Source organism: Zonotrichia leucophrys, chromosome 3, assembly GCF_028769735.1.
Source record: "Zonotrichia leucophrys gambelii isolate GWCS_2022_RI chromosome 3, RI_Zleu_2.0, whole genome shotgun sequence".
In the NCBI taxonomy this organism is placed as follows: Eukaryota; Metazoa; Chordata; class Aves; order Passeriformes; family Passerellidae; genus Zonotrichia; species Zonotrichia leucophrys.
Window position 1 is genome coordinate 112,807,163 of NC_088172.1, and position 17,231 is coordinate 112,824,393.

The 17,231-nt window shown below is 66.2% G+C and overlaps 1 protein-coding gene across 8 annotated transcripts in view; it reads left to right on the forward strand.

Moving 5' to 3' along the window:
* DNMT3A (DNA methyltransferase 3 alpha) overlaps positions 1-17,231 on the forward strand; it is a 49,454-nt gene that overhangs the window by 12,766 nt on the left and 19,457 nt on the right. For 3 of the 8 annotated variants that reach the window (XM_064710008.1, XM_064710011.1, XM_064710009.1), the window contains exons 3-6: positions 3,541-3,645; positions 9,532-9,856; positions 12,597-12,646; positions 13,914-14,060. In XM_064710008.1, the coding sequence (XP_064566078.1) occupies positions 3,541-3,645; positions 9,532-9,856; positions 12,597-12,646; positions 13,914-14,060 (627 nt within the window). Of the gene's footprint in view, positions 1-3,540; positions 3,646-9,531; positions 9,857-9,961; positions 10,016-10,402; positions 10,447-10,732; positions 10,767-12,596; positions 12,647-13,913; positions 14,061-17,231 lie in introns of those variants that run through there. The other 5 variants (XM_064710010.1, XM_064710012.1, XM_064710015.1 and 2 more) reach the window with 4 other exon arrangements.

Genomic DNA, 17,231 nt, shown 5'->3' on the forward strand with positions numbered 1-17,231 from the left:
GGCTGCGGGCCAGGCTGTGCTCCGGTACCGCTCAGCGGGGCCGGTACTGGTTAGCGGGGCCGGTGCCGCTGATCGGGTCTGTGCTGGCGGTACCGGTTAGCGGGGCCAGTGCCGTGGATCGGGGCTGTGCTGGCGGTACCGCGGGCCGACTATGCTGGCGGTACCGGTTAGCGGGGCCAGTGCCGTGGATCGGGGCTGTGCTGGCGGTACCGGCGATCGGGCCCAATACCGCGGAGAGGGGCTGTGCTGGCAGTGTCTGGATCGGTTCTGTGCTGGCGGTACCAGGGAGCGGGCCTGGCACCGGGAAGCGAGGCTGGTACTGCAGAGTGGGGTCGTGCTGGCGGTACCGCTGAGCAGGGCCAGTACTGGGGAGCAGGGCCGGTACCGTGGAGCAGGGCTGGTACCGCTCAGCAGAGCCGGTACCAGGGAGCAGGGCCGGTACCGCGGAGCAGGGCCGGTACCGCGGAGCAGGGCCGGTACCGCTGAGCAGGGCCGGTACCGTGGAGCAGGGCTGGTACCGCTGAGCAGGGCCGGTACCGGGGAGCAGGGCCGGTACCGTGGAGCAGGGCCGGTACCGCTGGGCAGGGCCGGTACCGCTGAGCAGGGCCGGTACCGGGGAGCAGGGCCGGTACTGTGGAGCAGGGCTGGTCCCCCTGAGCAGAGCCGGTACCGTGGAACGGGGCCGGTCCCCTGAGCAGGCCTGGTACCTAGAGCGGAGCTGGAAGCGCAGCCAGCACTGCGTCATGCCGCAGCCCGGCCTCCGTTCCGCCGTTCCCCCCGGGCTGTTGCTTGGCAGCGGAGCAGGAGCGGCACCGGGACGTGCCCGGAGCCCCGCGCTCCCGGGGACGGGCCCGGTGATGGATGCGCGGTGATGACTCAGGGATGATGCGGGCACCGGGGGGGCTGCGGCACCGGGATGGGGCACAGAGCCCCCTGTGCCAGCCCTGCTGCTGCCCAGGCTGCACCCGCACTGCTGCCTGGCTTTTGGGGTGCTGGCTGTGCCCCCGGAGGGTTCCTGGTCCTGGGGGCATCCCCTGGTTCCACAGCAGGGACCCTGCTGTCCCCTCGCCATGGCAGCTCTGCCCCTCCAGCTTTTCACCCTGAGCCCCCCTGGGCTCTCTGGGTGCCCCCAGCTGCATCCTCCCCTGGCACCCCCAGATCTTTCATGTACATCCACTAAATGCTGCCAGGGCCTGGATGGGGCCAGGGAGGGACAGCTGGCTGGGGCAGTGCCAGCAGCCAGGGTGGCACTGGGGCACAGGGACAGGTGCCAGGGTCTGCCCTGCACCCTTGGTGCTGCCCTGGCCCTGCAGCACAGCGAGGCACAGGGAAAGGGGGCACAGGGACCCCCAGAATCCCCTCAGGCCCTTGTGCCTCGGATGCTGCTGGATCTGGGATCCTGACACGGCCTTGGAGCCGTCCCAAAACCTTCCAGCAGGATGCCATGTGCACTGGGGCCCGGCCCTGGCGGGGGCTGCAATGTCCCTGTCCTCATTCAGGGCTGGCAGTGCCAGCAGGTGCCAGGGCTGGGGGGTGCCCACATGGAGCTGGGGGGTCTGTGCAGGGCCTGGAGGCTGCTCAGCCCCACAGGCAGGTGAGTGGGGCTGGGACAAGTTCTGGGGGGACACCATGGGCCTGGGACAGAGCTGCACGTGGCTCCCGGGCATCCCACGGGCACCAGGACCAGGGAGGGCAGCAATGGGCACAGGATGGGCAGCGGAGTGTGGGTGGGGGGCGCAGAGGGAGCTGTGGGACTGTGGCTGGGGGCACCAAGGCCATGGGGCACCAGAGCCATGGGGCACAGTGTGTCCCAGTGCCATGGATTTTCATGCAGAACCCCCAGAGATGTTCCAATTGCATCCCAAGGGCACAGCTGCCCAACTTGGGGGCACAGGGCAGGAGTGTGGCATTGCTGGGGGCACAGGGCAGCTCCAGGGGCACACAGCAGCAATGTGGCAGCTCTGGGGGGCACAGGACAGCATCGAGGGCACACACACAGCAGTGTGGCAGCTCTGGGGGCACACAGCAGGGATGTGGCAGTGTTGGGGGCACAGCAGCAATATGGCAGTGTTGGGGGCACACACAGCAGCAGTGTGGCAGTGTTGGGGGCACACACACAGCAGCAATATGGCAGCCCTGGTGTCACACACAGAGCAGTGTGGCAGTGTTGGGGGCACACACAGCAATGTGGCAGTGTTAGGGGCACACACACAGCAGCAATATGGCAGCCCTGGTGTCACACACAGAGCAATGTGGCAGCCCTGGTGTCACACACACAGCAATGTGGCAGTGTTGGGGGCACACACACAGCAATGTGGCAGTGTTGGGGGCACACACACAGCAATATGGCAGTGTTGGGGGCACACACACAGCAATGTGGCAGCTCTGGGGGCACAGGGCAGGGATGTGGCAGTGTTGGGGGCACACACAGCAATATGGCAGCCCTGGTGTCACACACAGAGCAATGTGGCAGCCCTGGTGTCACACACAGAGCAATGTGGCAGCCCTGGTGTCACACACACAGCAATGTGACAGTGTTGGGGGCACACACACAGCAATGTGGCAGTGTTGGGGGCACACACAGCAATATGGCAGCCCTGGTGTCACACACAGCAATGTGGCAGCCCTGGTGTCACACACACAGCAATGTGGCAGCACTGGGGGCACAGGGGGGCACACACAGCAATGTGGCAGCCCTGGTGTCACACACACAGCAATGTGCCAGCCCCAGCGTGCAGCCCCGTGCCTCTGCAGCTCCCTCCGGCTCTCTGTCCCTGCCAGCCCCATCCCCTCCCTGGCCTCTCCCTCTCCAGCCCCCGCCGGCCTCTCCTCCTTCCCCGCTCCCCCTCCGCGGCCTCTTCCTGCTCGGCTGCTGCCGCTGCGGGATCTGCTGGGGCTCAGGTGAATCCACCCCGCGCCGTGCCGGGGCCTGCCCCTGTGCCCGCCTGTGCCCGCCGTGTGCCCGCTGTGTGCCCACGGTGCCCGGGGCAGCGATGGTGCCCCCAGTGCTGGCGGTGCCAGGGCACAGGGGCAGGATCACTCCCCGGGGCCTGTTCCTGCTGCGCCGCCATGTTGGCACATGCGTGCTGCCAGTGCCAGGCCAGGCCGCTGTGGCATCAGGGGGCAATGGGCACTGCCAGCTGCTCCCCTGGGGCACAGGGGGCACCCCGAAGCAGGCACTGCCCGCTCCAGGGGTGCCCAGCTCCTGCTGCTGGCCCTCATCTCCAGGGAGACCCATGGCTGCCCGCAGGCCTGTGCTGTGGGGTGCCCACAGGGCCCTGCTGCGCTCCGTGTGCAGGGTATGGAGGGTGGCAGCAGTGGCACGGTGGCACAGGGCAGGAGGGTCACCCGCTGAGGCTGTGCCACTGCTCAAGCATGGCAGGAGCCACTGCCACCCTCCCAAGTGCCCTGGTGCTGCCAGCCCGGCAATGCCGCAATGCTCCCCCCTGTGCAGGTGCCCGTCCCCAGCAGTGCCCGCGGTGCCCGTCACCCCGTGCCCAGCCCAGGGGTGTAACCATCCTGTCTGTGTGTGGCTGGCAGGGGGAAGAGGAGCCCGAGGAGACCCCGAGCAAGGAGGAGAAGCAGGAGCCAGGCACGCCCATGAGGAAGGCCGGGCGGCCCGGGAGGAAGCGCAAGCATGCCCAGGTGAGCCACGGGCACGGTGCCAGCTGGGGGCTCTGTGTGTCCCCACGGGATTGCTTTGGTGACAGACCTCTGCTCCTCCTGGCGTGCCACGGGCTGCCCCGTGTGCCAGGGTGCTGAGGCACAACAGTCCCCAGCGCTGTCCCTCCCCTCCTGTGCCCTCCTGTGCCTGGTGGCACCGTCCTGCTCTGTGTGGCTCTGACCCTGTTCCCCCATTCTGGGAGCAGAGCCCCCTGAGGGTCTCCCCAGCCCCTGCCCACGGGTGATGCCCACCCAGCACTCAGCCCTTGCTGTGCCATGGGCACCGTGCCCACTGGGGTCAGCTGGGAGCCACAGATGTGCTGGACAGGCCCCAGGGCTGAGGACACTCGTCCCTGCCAGGCCATGGTGTGTCCCAGTGCCACTGGGGAGCCACCTCCCTGCAGGGTGGGCAGCTGGCTGGTGCCACCATGAAGTCAGTGAGAGCAGAGGAGCAGGTGGAAGGTGCCCTTGGGCTCTCCCAGGCTCAGGCAGTGTCCCCAGGCCTTGTTCACACAGAAGGGGACAGGGGGGTGACAAACAGGCCCAGGGTGATGGTGATGAGGGGACATCGGGGTGACAAACAGGCCCAGGGTGATGAGGGGACAGAGGGGTGACAAACAGGCCCAGGGTGATGGTGATGAGGGGACAGAGGGGTGACAAACAGGCCCAGGGTGATGAGGGGACAGAGGAACAAGCAGGGCCTGGGGCTCAGACAGAGCTGAGGCCTCTCCACCCTTAGAAGGCTGCAAATCCTGTTTGGAGAAGTTTCTGGCAGCCAAAAGGGCTCATCCTGTGCTGGGAGGTTTCAGGTCTGAGCTGCCTGTCCTGAGGTCCCTGATCCCTGCCATGCTTGTCCCTGATCCCTGGTCCCTGGTCCCTGATCCCTGATCCCTGCCATGCCTGTTCTGACAGTCCCTGATCCCTGCCATGCCTATCCCTGGTCCCTGCTCCGTGCCATGCCGGTCCCAGGGGCACAGCCGTGTGTCACAGTGTCACCCGGGCTGGGGGCAGTGTCCCCCCGGGCCGGGGCTGTGCGGGCTGGCCGGGTCAGCCCCGGGCCGGGAGGAACGTGCGGGGCGGGGGAGGCGCTGCTGGAGAACAATGCTGGCACGGGAACGGCAGCGGGGCCGGGGAGCGGCGGGGCTGCGGTGTGACACCGGCAGGGAGGGCTCCGGTGTGAGGGAGGGCTCCGGTGTGACACCTGCAGGGAGGGCCGCAGTGTGACACCGGCAGGGACGGCTCCGGTGTGACACCTGCGGGGAGGGAGGGCTCCGGTGTGACACCTGCAGGGAGGGCCGCAGTGTGACACCGGCAGGGAGGGCTCCGGTGTGACACCTGCAGGGGGGGCTCCGGTGTGACACCTGCGGGGACGGCTCCGGTGGGACACCTGCGGGGACGGCTCCGGTGTGACACCTGCAGGGAGGGCTCCGGTGTGACACCTGCAGGGGGGGCTCCGGTGTGACACCTGCAGGGAGGGAGGGCTCCGGTGTGACACCGGCAGGGAGGGAGGGCTCCGGTGTGACACCGGCAGGGAGGGCTCCGGTGTGACACCGGCAGGGGGGGCTCCGGTGTGACACCGGCGGGGAGGGCTCGGCCAGCACGGCCCCAGCACCCCGGCACCATGGAGGGACGGCAGCAGTGCCAGGGCAGTGGGCACAGCCTGCCCTGAGCCAGGGTGGGTGCCCGTCCCTGTGTGCTCCGACAGTGCCACGCTGTGCTGGGACTGGGGCTGGTGCCAGAGCTGGTGGGAGAGCTGGTGATGGAGCCAGAGCTGGTGCCAGTGCTGGTGCTGGGGCTGGTGCCAGAGCTGGTACTGGTACCAAAGCTGGTGCTGGTACCAAAGCTGGGGCTGGTGCCAGAGCTGGTGCTGCTGCCAGAGCTGGTGCTGGTGCCAGTGCCACTGCTGGTACCAAAGCTGGCACTGGGGCTGGTGCCAGAGCTGTGCCAGAGCTGGTGCTGGTGCTGGTACTCATGCCAACAGCTCCAGTGCCGGCAGAGCAGAGCTGGCATGGCCAGCCCCAGCCAGTGCCAGGGCAGCCCCTGCAGATGTCAGCCACTAAAAATCTCCTCCCTGAGGAGAGCCCAGTGTGCCAGGGGCACCAGGGCAGGCTGAGGGCAGCTGGCACTGCTGTGGGCACCAGCCTGGTGCCAGCCTGGCCCTGAGGGTGCCCAGCACCTGTGCCCAGGTGGGCAGGCTGTGCCCATGGGGTCTTGCCATGGTTGGTGCTGTGAGAGGGCACAGGGAGCTAGGTGGGCACAGCCCTGTGGGGACGGGTGTCACAGTGTGGGTGAGCTGTGCCAGGCCGTGCCAGGCTGTCCTGTGCTGCGCCGTGCCAAACAGTGCCATGCTGTGCCATGCCTTGGCTCCAGGACCAACGTCCCCAGTGCCAGCTGTGCCTGGCAGAGGGACACCCCTGTGGGTGACAGGGGCACCTTCCCCGGGTTGGGATGGGCACAGGAATCCCCAGCCCCATGTGCCACCCCCCGTCATGCCCTTGGAGAGTGTCCCCAGTGTCCCTTGGTGTCCCCAGGACAGTGGGAAAGGCACAGGGGAGTGTCCCCAGTGTCACTTGGTGTCCCCAGGACAGCAAGGAGGGCTCAGGGAGTGTCCCCAGTGTCCCTTGGTGTCCCCAGGACAGGGGAAAGGCACAGGGCCGTGCAGAGCAGCCTCCTTGGCGGGGCCCAGCCCAGGGCAGGGAGCAGCAGAAAGGCAGAGCCCGTTCCCAGAGCCCATTCTGGGGCTGGAGCTGCAGGAAGCAAAGGCTGGAGGGGCAGGAAGGGACAGCGGGGCCGGGAGGGGACAGGGATGGGGACAGGGACAGGGGCTGCCCTGGGGACAGGGACAGGGCCGGGACAGGGACAGGCACGGGATGGGGACAAGCCACTTGAACCCCACAGCCCCCTGAACCCCACAGCCCCCTGAACCCCACAGCCTCCCCAAACCCCACAGCCCCCCTGAACCCCACAGCCCCCCCAACCCCCAAAATCCCCAGACCCCGCAGCCGCCCCGAGTGTCCCCAGCCCCGCTGTCCCGGCTCCTTCCCGTTTCCTGCCGTTTCCTCTCCCGGCCCCTGCATTGTTCTCACACGGATGCGGCCCCGGCAGCAGCGGGAGCAGGGCCAGGGGTGCCGGGACCCCCTCAGCTGCATGGGGACCCCTCAGCTGCATGGGGAGTGGCACCGGGACCCCTCAGGGACAGGGGGTGCGGCAGTGTCCAGGTTTGGGACCTGTCCTAGTCTGGGATCCGTCCTGGTATGGGACCCATCCTGATCTGGGACCCATCCAGCTTTAGGACCAGTCCTGGTCTGGGACCTGTCCTGGTTTAGGACCCATCCTGGTTTAATACCCATCACAGTTTAGGACCTGTTGTGGTTTAGGACCCGTCCTGATCTGGGACCCATCCTGGTTTAGGACCCATCCTGATTTGGGACCCATTCTGGTTTAGGTCTGGGACCCATCCTGGTTTAGGACCTGTCCTGGTTTGAGACCCATCCTTGTGTGGGCCCTGTCCTGGTTTGGGACCCATCCTGGTTTGGGACCTGTCCTGGTCCGAGCCCTGTCCTGGTTTGGGACCCTTCCCAGGCAGCCAATGGGGGGGACAGGCCAGGGGTGTCAGGCCAGGGGCTCCTGTGCCCCGTGGCACCAGTTGGGTACCTCATGGAGGAAGCAGTGCCCATCACCTGCCATGCCCCTGGAGCTCGTGCCCCAGTGCCAGCGGCCCCTGGCAGCGGGCAGCACCTGAGCTCACCCCAAGGCCCCCAGCTGGACCGTGTCCCCTCCTGGGCTGTCATCAAACGGGACACTGTGGCACCTGTACTTCACTGGGGACAGGCAGGGAGGGTCCCCTGCCCACTGTGCCACCCTGGCATCACACTGTGCCACCCACCCTGGCATCATGCCCTGGCTGCCCACTGTGCCACCCTGGCATCACGCTGTGCTGTGGGAGAGCACCAGGGCCACCAGGAGGGAGTGGCAGCAGCTCCAGGGTCGGTCTGGGGGTGCCAGGGCTGGGCTGGGCTGTGCCTGTCACACACACACACACACACACACACACACACACACACACACACCTGTCACACACACACACACACACCTGTCACACACATCTGTCACACACACACACAGACCTGTCACACACACACCTGTCATATACACACCTGTCACACACACATACACACACACCTGTCACACACACACCTGTCACACACACACCTGTCATATACACACCTGTCACACACACCTGTCACACACACCTGTCACACACACACCTGTCACACACACACCTGTCACACACACACACACACACACACACACACACACACACACACACACACACACACACACACACCTGTCACACACACACACACCTGTCATATACACACCTGTCACACACACGCACCTGTCACACACACACCTGTCACACACACTCCTGTCACATGCACCTGTCACACACATGCACCTCTGACACACACACACCTGTCATATACACACCTGTCACACACACACACACCCGTCACACACACCTGTCACACACACACACCTGTCACACACACACACACACACACACCTGTCACACACACACCTGTCACACACACATACACACACACCTGTCACACACACCTGTCACACACACTCCTGTCACACACACATACACACACACACCTGTCACACACACCCGTCACACACACACACACCTGTCACACACACACACACACACACACCTGTCACACACACACACCTGTCACACACACACCTGTCACACACACCTGTCACACACACACACCTGTGACACACACACACCTGTCATATACACACCTGTCACACACACACACACACCTGTCACACACACCTGTCACACACACACACCTGTCATATACACACACACACCCTGTCATATACACACCTGTCACACACACACACACCTGTCACACACACCTGTCACACACACGCACACACACACTGTCATATACACACCTGTCACACACACACACACACACACACACCTGTCACACACACACACAACCCCTGTCACACACACACACCTGTCACACACACTGTCACACACAGCACACACACACCTGTCATATACACACCTGTCACACGCACACACACACACACCTGTCATTTACACCTGTCACACACACACACACACACACACCTGTCATATACACACCTGTCACACACACACACCTGTCACACACACACACACACCCACCCCTGTGTGCTTGACACTCCTGAGAGTGCCATGGTGGGGTGTCCTGGTCCTCAGGGTGACACAGCAGCGTGTCCTGCTCATGAGGGTGTCACATCCATGTGTCCTGGCCCTGGGGCTGCTGTGCCACTGTGTCCTGGTCCCAAGGGTCCCCTCCCAAGGGTCCCTTTGGCAGGCAGCAGCACCTGTCACACTTGGCATGCACAGGGTGGCACTGGGTGTCCTGGTCCCAGGCAGCAGCACCTGGCACACCTGTCCTGGTCCCAGTGTCCCTTTGGCATGCCTGGCACACCTGGCACACCCGAGGTGGCACTGGCTGTCCTGGTCCCAGTGTCCCTTTGGCATGCCTGGCACACCTGGCACACCCGAGGTGGCACTGGGTGTCCTGGTCCCAAGGGTCCCCTCCCAAGGGTCCCTTTGAGGGAGCAACACCTGTCACACCTGTCCTGGCCCCAGTGTCCCGTTGGCAGCACCTGGCACACCCGAGGTGGCACTGGCTGTCCTGGTCCCAGTGTCCCTTTGGCACACCTGGCACACCCGAGGTGGCACTGGGTGTCCTGGTCCCAGTGTCCCTTTGGCATGCCTGGCACACCTGGCACACCCGAGGTGGCACCAGCCCCCCCTGTACCATCACCAACCACCCTTTCCCCCCCCAGCAGGCGGAGAGCAGTGAGAGCCCCAAGGACACGGCGGCCGCCCCCAAGTGCCCCCCGGCGTGCCCCGAGGCCAGCCCCGCCGAGCCGCTGCCCAACGGGGACGTGGAGGGCGACGCCGAGGAGGCCGGGGGCAGCCCCAAGGGCGGGCGGCCCGAGGAGGACGAGGCCGAGAGCCCCGCGGCCGGGGAGGCGGGCCGGGCCCTGGAGAACGGCCGCTGCACGCCCAAGGAGGGGCTGGACGCGCCCGCCGACGACGGCGACATGGCCCCCTCCGACCCCCAGAAGAAACGCGGCAGGAGGAAACTGCTGGAGGGCGCTGAGAAAGGTGAGAGGGAAACCCTGGGGATCCCTGCTACAGGGACACCAGGGACCCCCAGAGACACCCAGGGACACCAGGGACCCCCAGCCCCTCAGGGACCCCCGTCCCACTCCAACCCCCAGAAGAAACGCGCCAGGAGGAAACTGCTGGAGGGCGCTGAGAAAGGTGAGAGGGAAACCTTGGGGATCCTGTGCCAGGGACACCAGGGACCCCCAGAGACACCCCAGGGACCCCCAGAGACCCCAGAGACCCCAGGGACCCCCAGAGACCCCCCAGGGACCCCCAGAGACACCCAGGGACACCAGGGACCCCCAGTACCCCAGGGACCCCCATCCCACTCCAACCCCCAGAAGAAACGCGGCAGGAGGAAACTCCTGGAGGGCACTGAGAAAGGTGAGAGGGAAACCCTGGGGGCTCCTGCTACAGGGACACCAGGGACCCCCAGAGACACCCAGGGACCCCCAGAGACACCCAGGGACCCCCAGAGACACCCAGAGACACCCAGGGACCCCCAGCCCCTCAGGGATCCCCCAGCCCCTCCAGAGACCCCCAGAAGAAACGCGGCAGGAGGAAACTGCTGGAGGGCGCTGAGAAAGGTGAGAGGGAAACCCTGGGGATCCTGTGCCAGAGACACCCAGGGACCCCCAGAGACACCCAGGGACACTCAGAGACACCCAGGGACCCCCAGAGACACCCAGGGACCCCCAGGGACCCCCAGAGACACCCAGGGACACCCAGGGACCCCCAGAGACACCAGGGACCCCCAGAGACACCCAGGGACCCCCAGAGACACCCAGAGACACCCAGGGACCCCCAGAGACACCAGGGACCCCCAGAGACCCCCCCGGGACCCCTGTCCCCTCCGACCCCCAGAAGAAACGCGGCAGGAGGAAACTGCTGGAGGGCACTGAGAAAGGTGAGAGGGAAACCCTGGGGGCTTCTGCTACAGGGACACCAGGGACCCCCAGGGACCCCCAGAGACCCCCAGGGACCCCCAGAGACACCCAGGGATCCCCAGAGACACCCAGGGACACCCAGAGACCCCCAGGGACCCCCAGAGACACCCAGGGATCCCCAGAGACACCCAGGGATCCCCAGCCCCTCAGGGACCCCCGTCCCCTCCGACCCCCAGAAGAAACGCGGCAGGAGGAAACTCCTGGAGGGCGCTGAGAAAGGCAAGCAGGGATATCTGGGGCAGGCTAGGCTGCAGCTGGCAGAGGCAGGGCCAGAGCTGGCAGAGGTGGACAGGGATGGCCGGGGCAGGCAGGGATGGCTGAGCCAGGCTGGGATGGAGCTGGCAGAGGCAGGGATGGCTGGGGCAGGCAGGGATGGAGCTGGCAGACGCAGGGACTGAGCTGGGACACGCAGGGATGGCTGGGGCGGGCAGGGATATCTGGGGCAGGCTTGGATGGAACTGGTAGAGGCAGGGATGGCCGGGGCAGGCAGGGATGGCCGGGGCAGGCAGGGATGGCTGAGCCAGGCAGGGATGCAGCTGGCAGAGGCAGGGACTGAGCTGGGACACGCAGGGATGGCTGGGGCAGGCAGGGATGGCCGGGGCAGGCAGGGATGCAGCTGGCAGAGCTGGGATGGCCGGGGCAGGCAGGGATGCAGCTGGCAGAGCTGGGATGGCCGGGGCAGGCAGGGATGGCTGGGGCAGGCAGGGATGCAGCTGGCAGAGCTGGGATGCAGCTGGCAGAGGCAGGCCTGGCGGGATGGATGCACGGATGAGCCGCACGCTGCAGATGCTGCCGCAGTCACGAGGCGCAGCCGCAGCCGCGCTCGGGGGGGAGCGGGAGCGGCCCCGGGCGGCCCCAGGGCAAACGGACCCGGCCATGGGGGCTGCGGGAACGGGAACGGGAACGGCCGGAGCAGGAGCGGGAGCGGCCCCGGGCGGCCTGAGGGCAAACGGACCCGGCCGAGGCTGCTGCGGGCACGGGGTGCGGTGTGTGAGTGGTACCGGGGCAGCTGTGAGACTGCCCATCCATCCATCCATCCATCCATCCATCCATCCATCCATCCATCCATCCATCCATCCATCCATCCATCCCAGTGTCACACTGTGCCACCTCAGGGTCTGCAGGGCACCATCCCAGTGCCACACTATGCCCCCCCGGTGCTCGTGCCAGCTGTAGGGCACCATCCCAGTGTCACACACGGTCCGTGCCAGCTGCAGGGCACCACCCCAGTGCCACACTGTGCCACCCCAGGGTCTGCAGGGCACCATCCCAGTGTCACACTGTGCCCCCCCGGTGCCCGTGCCAGCTGCCGGGCACCACCCCAGTGCCACACTGTCCCCCCAGTGCCCACCCCAGCTGTGCGGTGCCCGCAGTGGGTGTGAGCCCCCCGTCCCCGCCGCCCCCGCGGTTCTCAGCCCCCGGAACCGTCGGCGTTTATTTTTAGCCGCTTTCCTGGCAGCGCTCTCGGAGCTGCTGTGCCGCGGATGTGCCGAGCACAGGAAGCAGCAGCGGGGCTGCGCCGCTTCCCCTGCCCGCGGGGGGGTCCCTGCCCCGGACCCCCAAAAACCCGCCGGGGCAGCGCCCCCCGCCCGCCACGGGGGCTCCGGGGGGCTCGGGACGGCTTTGGGGGGCTCTGGATGGGCTGGGGGAGCCCCCTCTCCCCTCTGGAGCCCTGGGTGAGGGCCCCATCGCCCTGCAGGGTCCTGGGTGGGGGTCCCATGGCCCTGTGTGGGTCTGGGGGGTCCCAGCCCCACACTGACGCTGATGGTCGCTCTCTGTTCCGTGTGCAGGCAAGGACGAGAAGGAGGAAAACAACAACTTCGACAGCCTGAAAATGGAGGCAAGTACGGCCTGGGGCTGCTCCCTGCCCGGCTGGGCACAGGAGATGGGCATGGCACACCCAGGGGATGGGCACAGCCCCACAGACACCCCAGGGGATGGGCACAGCACACCCCAGATGGGCACAGCCCCATAGCCCACCCTAGGAGATGGGCACAGCCCCCCATGGGCACCATCTCCCCCTGCTCCCTCAGCCCCAGGCAGATCCGTGCCTACATGGTGCCAGTGGTGCCCATCAAGGTGCAGCTGTGATGCCATGGCCTCCAGGGCATGTGCAGTGCTCGCTGTGCTGTGCCCTCATCCCTCTCCCCTGTGCCATGTCCCCTGTCCTGTCCCCTGTGCTGTTCCCTGTGCTGCCCCCTGTGCAGTGCCCTCCCCCCTCTCTCTGTGCCCTGGCAGTGCCCTCAACCTTGGCAGTGCCCTCACCCCTCTCTTTGTATGCTGGCAGTGCCCTCAACCTTGGCAGTGCCCTCACCCCTGTCTCTGTCCTGGCAGTGCCCTCACCCCTCTCTCACCCCTGGCAGCGCCCTGGAAGTGCCCTCACCCCCGTCTCTGTGCCCTGGCAGTGCCCTCACCCCTCTCTCACCCCTGGCAGTGCCCTGGCAGTGCCCTGACTGCCATCTCTGACCCCTGGCAATGCCCTCACCCCTGTCTCTGTCCTGGCAGTGCCCTCACCCCCATCTCTGTGCCCTGGCAGTACCCAGTACCCTGGCAGTGCCCTCACCCCCTCTCTGTGCCCTGGCAGTGCCCTGGCAGTGCCCTGACCCCTGTCTCTGTGCCCTAGCAGTGCCCTGGCATTGCCCTGACCCCTGTCTCTGTCCTGGCAGTGCCCTGACCCCTGTCTCTATGCCCTGGCAGTGCCCTCACCCCTGTCTCTGTGCCCTGTCTCTGTCCTGGCAGTGCCCTGACCCCTGTCTCTGTGCCCTGGCAGTGCCCTCACCCCTGGCAGTGCCCTGGCAGTGCCCTCACCCCCATCTCTGTGCCCTGGCAGTGCCCTGGCAGTGCCCTGACCCCTCTCTCACCCCTGGCAGTGCCCTGGCAGTGCCCTGGCAGTGCCCTGACCCCTCTCTCCACCCCTGGCAGTGCCCTGGCAGTGCCCTGACCCCTCTCTCACCCCTGGCAGTGCCCTGGCAGTGCCCTGACCCCTCTCTCAGCCCTGGCAGTGCCCTGGCAGTGCCCTGACCCCTGGCAGTGCCCTGGCAGTGCCCTGGCAGTGCCCTCACCCCTGGCAGTGCCCTGGCAGTGCCCTGACCCCCCTCTCCCCGCAGGGCTCGCGGGGGCGGCTCCGGGGCGGGCTGGGCTGGGAGTCCAGCCTGCGGCAGCGGCCCATGCAGCGGCACACCTTCCAGGCCGGGGACCCCTACTACATCAGCAAGAGGAAACGCGACGAGTGGCTGGCACGCTGGAAGAGGGAGGTGAGCCTGGCACCCACGGGGAGGGCACCGAGGGTCACTGAGACCCGGGGCTGCCATGGGACCAGCGGGGTGGGCACCGAGCCCCAAGGGTCCCATGGCATCACCAGGGTGGGCACATGGGGCCACTGAGCCCTGAGGGTCCCATGGCATCACCAGGGTGGGCACATGGGGCCACTGAGCCCTGAGGCTGCCATGGCATTGGTGGCACAGAGGCAGGGCCAGGACTCGCCAGGCACACAGGGGACGGTGGCACAGAGCACACGGTGCTCGGATGGGCACACGGGACATGCTGGCATGGTCACGCCCTGGGGCTGGTGGAAAGGGTGCCCCGTGCTGCCGGTGCTGTCACTGCCCCACTGGCACCTGAGCCTGGCACCTCCCAAGCCCATTCCTCACCCCTGTGCCCCTGGGGCTGCCCTCTCTTGGCAGCCGTGGGCAGCGGACCCGTCCCTGTCCCCCGGGATGTGCCACCCATTCCTGCCCCTGGGATGTGCCCCCGTTCCTGCCCCCAGGGTGGGATGTGCCACCCGTTCCCTGGCGTGTGCCACAGCCGGGCTCCTGGCGGCAGCCTGGCATGGGCACAGCACGGCCATGGTGCCAGCAGCTGCTCGTGGGCAGCAGGGACAAGGGCTCTGTGGGTGCCCCAGGTGCCCATCACAGCCCTCACCCCGTTCTTGGCATTGTCCCCACTGCCAGCGGGTCTGCCTGGCACTGTGTCTGTCCCCTTGTGCCACCTCCTGGGCATCGTTTGTAGCCCTGCTGCCAAGCACCCTCCTGCTGGCACCCACAGGGATGGTGGCACAGCCAGGGCGTCCCACTGGGCATGGCCAGGCCATGCTGAGGGGCACAGGGCATGGCTGGCACAGCTGGGACATTCACAGTGTCCCACAGGGCATGGCTGGCACAGCCACAGTGTCCCACAGGGCATGGCTGGCACAGCCACGGTGTCCCCATGGGACACAGGGCACAGCTGGGACATTCACAGTGTCCCACAGGGCATGGCTGGCACAGCCACGGTGTCCCCATGGGACACAGGGCACAGCTGGGACATTCAGTGTCCCACAGGGCACTGAGTGTGCCCCTTTCCCTCCCCCTGGAGGGGTTCCAGGCACAGCCCCCCTGCCCTGCCCCATCTCTGGGCACTGTGAGTTCCTCTCCCTGGAGCCCCCAAACCCCGAGGGCCCCCAGAGCTGTCACTGGTCACTCCTGGGCCCTGATTTCGGGGAGCAGAGCTGGCTGCTGGCCCAGTGACCATTCACAGCTGCTGGGTCACCCCCTCTGTGCCACCCACTGCCCGCTGGGGAGATGGGGACAGCAGTGGGACCATGGCGTTGGGATGAAGGTGAAGGAGATGGGGCAAGGGAGGAAAGTGGGAATGGGATGGGGATGGAGCAGGAACAGGAGTGAGGATGGAATGGAATGGAATGGAATGGAATGGAATGGAATGGAATGGAATGGAATGGAATGGAATGGAATGGAATGGAGGAATGGAATGGGGGATGAGGAAGGACAGGGAATGGAGTGGAATGGGGATGGGATGGGGATGGGGATGGGGATGGAGGTGGGATGGGGATGGGGCAGAGGATGAGGATGGGGCAAGGGAGGGGGTGACAATGCAGGTGGAATGAAGATGGAGATGAGGGTGGGGGAGAGGCAAGGACAGGGAATGGGGTGGAATGGGGATGGGGATGGGGATGGGGTGATAATGCGGGTGGAATGAAGAGATGAGGGTGGAGGTGAGGCAAGGACAGGGGTTGGGGATGGGGCAGGGACTGGGGATGGATGGAATGGGTTTGGAGATGGGGTGATAATGCAGGTGGAATGAAGAGGGAGATGAGGGTGGGGGTGAGGCAAGGACAGGGACTGGGGATGAGGCAGGGCCTGCGGCTGGGGATGGGGGCTGGAATGGGGATGGGGATGGGGATGAGGGTGACAATGCAGGTGGAATGATGATGAGGATGAGGGTGGGAGTGAGGCAAGGACAGGGCTGGGGGATGGAGCTGAGGATGAGGATGGGGGTGGGGGTGGCCCCGGGGCAGAGATCAGAGATCGCTTGGGACAATTGTCCAGCGGGGATACCCGGCCGATGTCCCTTAACGACCGGCGATGGGACATTTCCTGTCCCCCCCGGGCAGAGCGGGGCCAGGCGGGACCGGCACCGAGGGGGGGCACGGGGTCCTGCTGTGACCCTGCCCGGGACGCGCCGGGTGTCACCGTGTCCTTCGGGCCAGGGCCACTCGTGTCCCCAAACACGCCAGGTCCCCAAAGCCCCAGCTGGGGGTGGCAGGGCAGGGTCCCGCTGTCCTCCCGGGGGGACATCGCCCTCCCTTGGCACACAAAGGGGACCCGGGGACACCCTGGGGACACCGGGGCTGGCAGGGCCTGTCCTGGGGTGCAGGGACCCCGAGCGTGTCCTGTCCGTACCGGGCCGAACCGGGACAGCGGGGCGGTGCCAGCCCCGGGCCAGTGACTGTGTGGGCTGAACTGGGAACTGTGACCCCAGACCAGTGTTTGTACTGGGCTGAACTGGGAACTGTGACCAGTGACTGTATGGGCTGAACTGGGAACTGTGACCAGTGACTGCGCTGGGCTGAACTGGAAACTGTGACCAGTGACTGTGTGGGCTGAACTGGGCTGAACTGGTCAGTGTGACCCCAGACCAGTGACTGTATGGGCTGAACTGGGAACTGTGACCATAGACCAGTGACTGTACTGGGCTGAACTGGGAGCTGTGACCAGTGACTGTATGGGCTGAACTGGGCAGAGTGACCCCAGACCAGTGACTGAACTGGGCTGAACTGGGAACTGTGACCCCAGACCAGTGACTGCACTGGGCTGAACTGGAAACTGTGACCAGTGACTGTATGGGCTGAACTGAGAACTGTGACCATAGACCAGTGTTTGTACTGGGCTGAACTGGGAACTGTGACCAGTGACTGTGTGGGCTGAACTGGGCAGTGTGACCCCAGACCAGTGACTGAACTGGGCTGAACTGGGCAGTGTGCCCGCTGTCCATCCCGGGCCAAACCAGGCAGTGTGACCCCAGACCAGTGACTGTACTGGGCTGACTGGGCAGAGTGCCCGGTGTCCATCCCGGGCCGAACCAGGCAGAGTGCCCGGTGTCCATCCCGGGCTGACTGGGCAGAGTGCCCGGTGTCCATCCTGCCTGGC